Source organism: Halyomorpha halys, unplaced genomic scaffold (assembly GCF_000696795.3).
Source record: "Halyomorpha halys isolate HHAL.00 unplaced genomic scaffold, Hhal_1.1 Scaffold66.1, whole genome shotgun sequence".
NCBI classification, from domain to species: domain Eukaryota; kingdom Metazoa; phylum Arthropoda; class Insecta; order Hemiptera; family Pentatomidae; genus Halyomorpha; species Halyomorpha halys.
Window position 1 is genome coordinate 1,264,377 of NW_027112997.1, and position 11,097 is coordinate 1,275,473.

The window sequence follows — 11,097 nt, forward strand, 5'->3', positions numbered from 1 at the left end:
ACATCGAGGGGTTTATTACAGATACTGAGTTACCTTCGTTTTAATGATAAAAAACGGATAGGTATACCATGGATGGGTAAAACAATCTGTAATTCCGACCCAAGTATCTCGTACCAAGAGATTGGCTTTGATACACCAGAAGATTACCCAAATGGTGACTAGGTCGCTGCAAAAGTAAGTAGTACAAGAAAAACAGTTAGTTATTTCACCCCTATTTTTGATTACTTTAATCAAAACTACTTATGATTCCTAGTCAAAAATAACCTGACAGGTATAGTTAGGTGGAATACAAAATGGCGGTTGTTTCAAAATGTTAAATAATAATTTTTCATTCCTAGCTCCATATCTTTGAAACTACCTGCAATTATAAAACACTAAATAGAACATAATTTAAAGTAAAGTTGCTAAACTATGAGCTCTAGTAAAGCTATTCATAGCGTTCAATAGTTACTGAGATATATATTTTTAAAAAGCAACATTCATAAAAAATTTATTGAAAAATCAGTAGTTAGTGAACTTATTTTTGGAAAATTATATCTTAGAGACTATTCGACGTATATATGTCTATTAGCACTCAAATTAAAGCTAGTTTAATGTGCTATAAAGTATTTTATGATACTTATATTCGTAGGAGTTGTATTTTTCATAATATTTGCTAAAATAAATTGATTCCTAGATGCTAGGAACAAATTCAATATGCCAAAAATATACTCATACGTAAATATCATAAGAACTAATACCCCTACGAAGATAAACGTTATATACTAATTTATAGTAAATTCAACTAGCTTTAATTTGAGTACTAATAGACATATGTACGTCTAATGGTGCCTGAGATATGGTTTTTCATTAATCAAAACTTTTGTCTGAACAACTAGAAATCAACCCTTTTTTTAATTTATTTTGGAAAATATCATAAATATTATCACTCCTACGAAGATAAACTTATAAGCTATACTATAGTACATTCAACTCGCTTTAATTTGAGTACTAGTGGACATATATACGTTTGATGGTTCCAGAGATATAGATTTACCACAATAAATTCAATAATTACTGATTTTTCATAAAATGTTGCATTTTAAAAAACTATGTATCGGAAACTATTAATTATAAACAGCTCTATTAGGTCTCATATTTCAGAAAAATTTACTCCTCTTTAAATGATGCTATATTAGATTTTCCAGTATTGTAGGTAGTTTCAAAGATATGGATTTCCGAATGAAATTTTTTTTTAATATTTTGTGTATTTATGCTAACTATAATTGACAGAATCATCAATTTTGACTAATACATATTTTTCATTAAAGTAATAAAAAATTGAGGTGAAATAACTGATTTTTTTCCATCGGACTTATATACCATTTTCCTCAGAAAATGTTTTAAGAGGCGCATTTCTACTTGGAAAATTCCAATACTGACAATAGGCTATAAGCTGAAGGCGAGACCTCCTGTATAAAAGAAGAGTAGGTTTGTCATAGAACCTTGTAGCATTCACCAGCCTGCTCTACTGTCGATAAGATCACTAGTTCATCTTTTATTCTCGTCACAGATATCAGCGTTAGAAATCAAACAGGTGTCGGATGGCCACTAACTTCCTCATCACTTCAGAATAAATCTAGTTGTCAACTCAATCTAAATTTGTATTTGTACATTGATTATTTCCAATAAAAACCTTAAATGAGATATAAATATTGATATTTTCAAATAATGAACAAACTTAATAAATTCGTTATTTGAAGTAAAATAAAAAAAAATATATTAATATAAATAAATATTTAAGCTGAACTATCCGCAGCTTTTTTTAAATAATTAAAAATCACCAAAACAAATTTATACACAAAGAAAAAAAATATGTGTTAAAACATGAAACACTGTTAGTATGACAAAATTAGTAAAATGCACAAAACACAAATAAAAACAAAACAGTTATTGACACAAATTCATAGCATTAGTGAAAACCACACGTGTGACAAAGTTTTTAGTACACAACCCATCATTTGGCTCACTTTCCTGAAAACATATGAACCGATGAATTATTTGAAAAAAAATTAGTTCCTCAATCTGCTAGCAATTCAATTCCATTTTGACATGACGTATAAAAGTACGAGAATTTATTTGCATTTTATTTATTAATTTAGAAGGGCATTTTTAAATAAGGATTTAGAATTATTTAACCAACTAGTGCGTTAGGCGGCTCCACATCATTGCCAATTTCGGAAAAAAAAAAATTCAAAATTTCTATAAGTTAAGTAAAATTTGGAGGGACTATAACATAAGCGTTTTATCATATCACAAACTTTGAATTGCGATCTAAGAATTTTTTTATTAAGCTCGCGGAAGAGATATTTTCAGATATGTTGGACATTCAACATTATTCAAATACGCTAGTTGAAGTATTAAATTAATCTTAATTGAAAATAATTCTTTTTTTTTTTTTTGTCTTAATGGAATTGTACTTCGGCATTTTTTAATATTAAACTTGAATTAAAAAAATATATATATATTTTTTTTATAAATTTATTTATACGAATTATATTTATTTATTTAATTTTTCAGGGCACTGAACCAGCCAATGACACATAATTCTCACATATGTATTTACCCGTGGTTGGGGAAGTGTGCCATCCGTTCCATCAAGTATCAAGGTTCGAACATAACTGTTCCCTTCCTATACAGAAGCAATACCCTCTCGGAGTTTCTCATTCCCTCTGCAACATCAAGATCCTATTAAATAAAAATATTTATAAACAGTAATAAACTATTTAAATAACCTTTTTTACAGCTTCCTCTTATCAATAAGGGACAGTTGTGGAGCTATTATATAGTACAAGAGCCGAGAAGAAAAAAAAAGGCAGTTATTTCACCCCAATTTTAGATTACTTCAATGAAAACCATATACAATTACTAGTCAGAATTAATGAGTCTGCCAAATATAGGTAGGGGAAATAAAAAATTGCGGCTGTTTCAAAACCATAAAAAATAATTTATTTTTTATTTGGAGCTTTAAAATCTTGAGATATTCTTAAACAGCAACATTTCATAAAAATGTACTGAAAGTGTGGTAGTTAGTAGATTTATTTTGAGAAATCTATATCTCAGGAATTATGTGACATACAGATGTCTGCCAGGACTTAAATTCAAACTAGTTAAATTTACTACAAAATAGTTTATAACGTTTATCTTGATAGGAGAAATAGTTTTTATGATATTTGACAAAACAAATTCACAAAATGTTAATTTCTAGTTGTTCGGATAAAATGTTTGTTTTTGAAAAAATATATCTCAGAAACCATAAAACGCAAATATGTCTGCCAGCACTCAAAATAAAGGAAATTTAACTTACTATAAAGTAGTTTATGACACATATCTTCGTAGGGGTAGTAGTTTTAATGATATTTGGATATGAATATAAATTTGGCACGTGAAAATTTGTCCGAATAACCAAAAATCAATTTATTTTAGCAAATATCATTAAAAGTAATACTCCTAAGAAGATAAACTTCATAAACTACTTTATAGTCCATTAAAATAGATTTAATTTGAGTGCTAATAGACATTTGTACGTCGAATGGATTTTGAGATATAAATTTCTCAAAATTAATTTATTGAATTCTGATGTTTCAGTACGTTCTGTACATTTTAATGAAATGTTGCTTTTTAAAAAGCTATATCTCGGGATCAGGGCTCATATTTTGAAATGGTGCCCTCTTTCTAGGTTTTCTAGTGTTGTCGGTAGTTTTAAAGATATAGAGCTCCGAATGAAAAATCTATTTATTCTACCGTCTTGAAACAGCCGCCATTTTTTATTACCCCTGCCTATACTTGGCAGACTCATCAATTTTGAGTAGTAATTATACATAGTTTTCATTAAAGTAATCAAAAATTGGGGTGAAATAACTGCCTTTTCTCTACTCTTGAGCTGTTGTACTATTATGGGAAGTTATCAAAACAAAACCTTGATCCAAACAATGATATAAAGACAAATCAGAACTTGAAAGCACTAGATCACTTTACAGCACATCTCACTTTGACATTATAAAATGTACCAACCAAATAGGCATAGCGTACTACACAAGTAGATGTAATTCAAATCTGTGCTATCACTATTTAGTGGCTGTCGACGTGGGGTGCGCTATCTGTGGACAGTTTTGATGCAATCTCATGTTCTCAAGATTGTGAAACATGTCATCTAGACTCAAGGCTTTGTTTTGAAATATTCCAATTTAAACTTATATTTTTTAATTGTTTAGGCCAAAATCCTTCGAATGGTTTCTTATTCCAAGTTGGCAAATTAATATTGCACTTTATGAAGAATCACTCAAGAATAAGTAATCATTTGAAATACATACAAATAAACAATTATATACACTAATATAAATAATACGAAGAACAACTAATAAAAATAATTTATATAATCTGCAACAGAAAAATGATTTTAAATATATTATAGATTACATCTTAAAAATAAATTTTTTTTTTTTTAAATAGCTGTTTTAATAGTAAATTAAATAAATATTTTTTGCTTTTTTTTTTACAAATATATATTTTTAAATTTAAATTTATCAACATATATGTAAAATTTCAAAGTTTTCAATAAAGTTTCCATAATTATAATATTTCTATTTGATATAGAATTACAAAAAATTGTCATAACATTTATAATGAGGTATAGATAGTTGACCGTACATTAATAAGTAGAGAAAGATGGTCAGGGGGCGGAGTCAGAAAAAAAAAACCCACAAATAAACAAAAAATTATTTCTAGTTATTTGATTTATAAAAAAAGAATCAAAGACCGATGTAGGTCGAAATATTTGGACAAAAAAATATTGTTTTCCGATTTTTTAGAAAATTCGTAATTAACTGTTTCTGGAGGTGCAAAAATCTAATAGCAACTTTGTTTCACTCCTGAAAAATCTTATACCACACTTTCATAGGTCAGTCGTTCCAAATTCTTTCAATTTAGTATATTTTTTAATAAAAAATTCTGTTTCACTCCTCATAGCATGTTTTGTTTAAATTTATGTTAACCATATAAATTATATGTAAATGTTTAATTTTAACTAAACACAATAATTTATATTAAAATACCTATAGTGTTCATTAAATCTCTATGTAATCTCAAATATAGCAATAGCGATGCATTGTTTCATTCTAATTTTATTTCACCCAAAAATGCTTCAAAAATATAATTTAGTTGTTCTAAGATAAGTTTCCGGGACGGAGGGCCTGGTCAATACTTATGCTATTTTTGTCTTTGTGCGTGGTCAATTATGAAACTGTGTTATTTTAAAATCCTCTTGAAGTGAAAGCTTCAAGAGTACGGCAATGTTTCTCTGTCATGGCTCTCAAAGGCTATTTTTGAATTTAAAAACACAAAACAAAGAGAAAAAAAAATCAACAATTACACTCTACGTCGGTGTGGGCAATCAAAAAAACAATAAGAACACATCTACGAAAATAAATTTTGTTGATTTTTACAAGATTTTGCTGTCAAAATATGTGAAATTTCTTTTTTAAAATAATTTAATTTATTTACAAAATAAATATATATTATATTCTAAAAAATATAATTAGAAATTAACAAAATCCAATTTATGATCAACTCTTTAATTAAACAGTTTGGTTGAAAATTTGAAAATTTACGATATTGCACGTTTTGAGTTTTTTTCTTTTTCTGCTAAATTTTTGTAGCATAAAATTTAATGCTTCAATTTCATTTTATTTTATTTTTTTCCTTATTTAATTTATAGTTCATAATTGACAAATTTTTGCATTAGAGACATTTATTAATATAAGAGGAGTCGAATTATACTAAAAAGAAATGTCTCTCTGGAATAAGCTAGTTATATGAACGTTCAATATTATAGCTTATGTCAATATTTATACATTTTATAATTTTTTTCCTTATTTAATTCATAACGTAAAATTGACAAATTTGAGATAAAGCAATCCATTGAATGTATTTATTTTATATAAAAATATTTGTTAATTTGGATTCCCAGCCGCCTCAACCCTTCAGTTTTTCGTCTGACTTTGTTGTGACTATGCCAATTTCAATTATTTTTATGTTATTATATTATATTACCTACGTAATTATTTTAAATAAAAATTAAACAAAAATCAATAGATTTAATCAATATGAATATATCTATAAAATATGGTAAGAAAATATTCGTATGAAAATAAACAATAGGAAAATCTAAGCAGAAGAACAACAAGCTATGTAAAATTATAGGGAAAATTAAAAATAGAATTTAGATTGCTAGCATATTTTTAAATATTCCTTTGTACATAGTGCCTTGCATATTTTTACAAGAACTTAAAATTCAAGTAGTTTTAAGGAGTTGAAACTTCGATTCCAGCCATCATAATAGGAATATATGTTAAAATTTAATACAACCTTCCTCATAGTTCTTCAAATACGGAAAAAAAGTTTAGGTTTTTTAATCCAAAATGTTTAGTTTTTAATGTATTTGCTTAAATTTAAAGAGTATTTTAATTTAATCCAAACAAGGTTAAGGAAGATTTTTATATATTAATATTATGAATTGATTTGGGTGTTTTATACAAATTTTGGTTGTTTTTTTTTTTAGTACGATTTTTCAAGGCTTTTTACAGCACGTTTTTCGGTGTTTTAATGGCTGGTTTTCAAAAATCTGGTCTCTACTTTTAAATTTATTTGACCCGAATGATTCCTTTGATCAGTTTATGAGAAAATCGCTCATCTCTCATTAACACCTCATTAAAATTACGTAAATCGTTGAAAATGACAGAAAATGCATTTATTTGCGCCCAGCAATAATTCAAAGCAATAATCATGAATTTTTACAATTTCATGAGAAAATTTTCTAAGTATAACTAAGTCGAATTTCCTTAAATTCTAATATTAAGCGAGGCTGTGAATGTATAAAACGTTCTATGAAGCGTATAGAGAACAACACAGTTTTATTAGGGTTCAAAATCTTTTGTTTTTAAGGAGATTAAGAAGTTAATTACGACCGTCATAAAATTACTAAAGCCCTTTTATCATTGGCCGAAATTTATAATCTAATCCTAGTTTATTACGCCATAATAATGATTTACTATATAATATATAAAATATAAAGATGTAATGATGATTTTAACTCAATTATTATCGCCGAGAAAATGGGGTTTGAGTTCCGATTAGGAGAAAAATAAATTTAAAAATATTACGGTTTAAGAATACTTTAAATATTAAATAAAAATTAATTAATAATTTAATACATTAAAAAATATGTTTACCGGAAAATTCGAAAGGTCTAATTCTTCCGCTTTCATCTTACTAAAAACCAACAGTGAACCCTTACGAAGTCCATGTTTTACTACAACTTTATGCAAAAAGTACAATACTAGGGGTATTCATGATGTGTTAAATGTAAAATGTTTTACCATGTTAAATTTAATAAGTATAAGATTGTGAGCAGCCCTATTTAAAGTCATGTTACATGTTAAATACATAAGAGCTCCTAGCGGATTTTCTCAGCAACTTGTTTCATAACCTTTTCTTCCAAAACTATATGTCATTGTTTACTTCTAAGTTTTGATTAAAGTAATTTACTACAACATGCTTAAAGAAAGTGAAAAGTGGAAGTTTGGCTACTGAGTGCCTTGCTGATCTTGTAGCTTGTGAGGAAGAAAATCAAGATGAGCTAATTGACAAGTGTCATTACACTATTATTATTGTCATCCATTGCTTTATTAGATTTATAAACTTCCAAAACAATATTAGTACACAATCAAACCACGAAGTACGAGTAAGTAACCTAACATAACAAAAAAAATTGTGACGAGCTCAGCTGGTCTGTTGCGTAACTTCATTCTCCATTTAACAGACAGAAACGAATTCTCAACCATGTTATATGTTATATCGTTTTAACATGGTAAACGAATAGGAAATATTTCTCCATTTAAAACGTTATAACATGTTAAACTAAAGAACATTAATACCCTCAGTGTACAAAACATCCAAAACTTTATAAAAAATCAAGGCTTAAAAAATAATACAGCATTATTTCAATTGGATTATATTTTTTCAGAGCGTAATTATACCTAAATAGTAGCTAAATGGGTACAATAAGTGAATATTGTAGAATTGAAATAGGAACATACAATTTCACACAAATTCAAGATTCGTCGAAAAAAGTTCGATATTTTTGTTCATTGAGTTTATGCTATTCGTTCCTCTAGGTAGATCGTATAATGCTAGACCGAAACGTAAATGGGAGGATTGTTTATGCCTGATCAAGAAAAGTTAAGTTTTGATGAGATATAGTAGAAATAGGTATGTAAGTGTCATCAACGAACCTAGCTTTAATTCTGCCTAAGTTCAGCTAGACGCAAGATGGTTGTCATTTTTGTAAGTTGCAATTTTATAATTGGCGGAACCTAAAAAAAAATACTGTATATCGTTTTTATGGGGTTCATATTGAAATAACGAAAAAACTAGGATCTTAGTGTTAATACTAAGAACCTTTTATTTTTTACACCTGACAACAAACATATTAAAACAAAATAAATTAATTTTTACTAAAAAATTTAATCAAAAAAGCTAATTTGCCAGGGTATCTCGGTAATTGTCATTTTTTTTAAAATAAAATGTACATTTTTTAAGCAGTCTGTAAAGCTCAAAGTTTTCATTAGTGCCGACAAAGCCGTGAGATTTCTACGCTAATTGTTTAGATTTTCACGCTATTTTCTTAGCTTTTCACGGCAATAATGGTCATGTACAACCCACTTCATTTCCATCGACAGTAGGTTTATTACCTTGAAAGTTTTATGTAACTCATTAATCTGTAATTTAATAAAATAGATGTTTAAGTTTCGAAATATAAAAAATTATATCAGTTAAATTTTCTTAACTAGCAATAATATATTTAATAGTGACTTGAAATTGAAAAAACTCAGAGCAGTCGTATTGAATTTTAAAAAAAAATTTACTAAACCTGATCACGAAAAAATAATTAAAGATCGGATTTTAGTGCAATTGTATCTTTTGTTCCCTATCTTTAAATTCTACCAAACCTCGACAGAAATTCTTATCATGTAAAGAACATTCAAATAGTAATACTTTTATTTTTCAGGAAATTGTACGTTTTGGGTTTTTTCCACAACTTTTATATTTTGAGTTTTTTTCTGCAAAAAATTCCATGTTTCACTCTTTTTGGGCTAAATTTGCATTTTTGTTGCATAAAATTTGATACTCTAACAAGAAGGTTTCTCACACTACACACATATAGGTGTACGTATGTCAATATTTATTCATTTTATAATTTGTTTTTCATTATTTAATTTAGAATTTAAAATGGACAAATTTGAAGGGAAGCTATGCATTGTTACCATATGAAAAGAAAGGAGAAGTAAACACAATTGAAATATGTTCTTGGAATAATAAATCAGTGGTTTCGGTTAACTCTGAAAAAAGTCTCTAAAGAATAAGCTTATTATAGAGAATGTTCAGTGTTTTTATTTACAGTGTAATTCAAGTAACGTGTGGAATTTCTTTTTATATAATATAATATATTATTTTAAATAAAAATTAATTGGTCTGATGAATACGAATATATATATATTTTTAATCAAACGTTTTAACGTTTTTTTTTTACATGGATTCATAAGTGTTGAGTTGTTTCCTTGGTGGTATATTCGTGTATAAGTACACAATTGTAAAGCTAAGCGGGTGAACATGCTTTGTAAAATTTGAGTATCCTCAAAAACATGACAAGGATTTGAGTATCCTCGGTCGGCTGATATTCGAATTATGACAACGCATTCACATAGGAAATCGAATTCACAAGTGATTTAGTTTTTGCGTTGTTGGATTTTACGCACAGTCTGCCCGCAAATGGTCAAAAAAACAAAATAAATCATTACGGTTTAAGAGGATTTATGTCTACGAGACTTGTCGGATTCGAAACATCTTTGACATGGAATGGTTTTAAAATTATACTATCTATGAGAATCCTTCATTGAAAATATCTCTTTTCATCGCAAAGTTCCAGAGTAGTGCGCGCTGGAGAAGAACTGAAAGAGTAAGCGAAGTCGACTGCACTACGAAAAGGAACATCATTTACCACAAATAAGAACTACCATGAAAGGAATATGGTCCGGGTGCGGTCAAGAAATGTTAGTTTTGACTGCCGTCAAAATAGCCCTGAAGAAGCCCTGCAACGTGGGGCGAAACGTTGGCTCATTAAATTAGTACATTTCTACTATTTGAGTTTTCCTTGACCGCACCCGGACCATATTCCTTTCATCTTCACACACGGTCAATCAATAATCTTCCAGTAAGAACTACCATGTTTCATTTCGTACTTTTTAAAAAAAGTTTTTGTTAATCCAATCTCGAACATCCTGTAAACGCTATATTATATTGTAATATATAATGAACTGTTTCTCTTTATTGTGAACACTGTTTAGATTATTATATTTTTTACTTCTTTATACCTTTATTGACCGCCACCCGGACTATCTACCTCAATTTTAAGTTTTACAAAAATTATGCAAGGCCATTATGCAAACAGAAAATAAAAAAAGGAATTCTCTTTTTTAATTTCACCTTAAATTTCACATAGCATTTTCTTGTGTTTAGTTTTTCAATTATTTGTTTATGTACAAATATACCACTAAGCAAAAAACTAACGAGGTATAAGCCAATTTATAAAAAACATTAAAACGTTTAATAAAAATGTATAGGTATATTCATATTGATTAGACCAATTGATTTTTATTTAAAATAATATACGTAGATAATATATTATTTTACAAATAAAAATAAAATCCCACTAGTCATAATAAAGTCAGACGGAAGAATGATGGGTTAGAGGCGGACTGAAAATCCAAATTAAAAACGATAACACTGAATTAATTATGTTTAAAAATTTAATATTGTTTTCCCCACCCCTAATTTATATATATATTTAAACCATTCGTCGTGACCCTTTTTCCTCTTTTAAATATCTTCTATTTGTTTTTGTTGTTATTCTCACCTTCCGGTAATTTCGTCATCTTTGTAATACATTTTTTAACATTTTCTATAACCATTTGTCGTCACCCTCTTATACTTGTTTTCCTC

General features: G+C 27.9%; 1 protein-coding gene across 9 annotated transcripts in view; it reads right to left on the minus strand.

Annotated features, from left to right (window-relative positions):
• scalloped (TEA domain transcription factor 1 homolog scalloped) overlaps positions 1–11,097 on the minus strand; it is a 688,296-nt gene that overhangs the window by 104,580 nt on the left and 572,619 nt on the right. For 4 of the 9 annotated variants that reach the window (XM_067050645.1, XM_067050639.1, XM_067050637.1 and 1 more), the window contains one exon: positions 2,606–2,711. The exons of 3 other annotated variants lie outside the window; for them this stretch is intronic. In XM_067050645.1, the coding sequence (XP_066906746.1) occupies positions 2,606–2,637 (32 nt within the window). In that variant the 5' untranslated portion in view covers positions 2,638–2,711. Of the gene's footprint in view, positions 1–2,605; positions 2,728–11,097 lie in introns of all 9 variants that reach the window. 2 more of the 9 variants (XM_067050641.1, XM_067050640.1) reach the window with 1 other exon arrangement.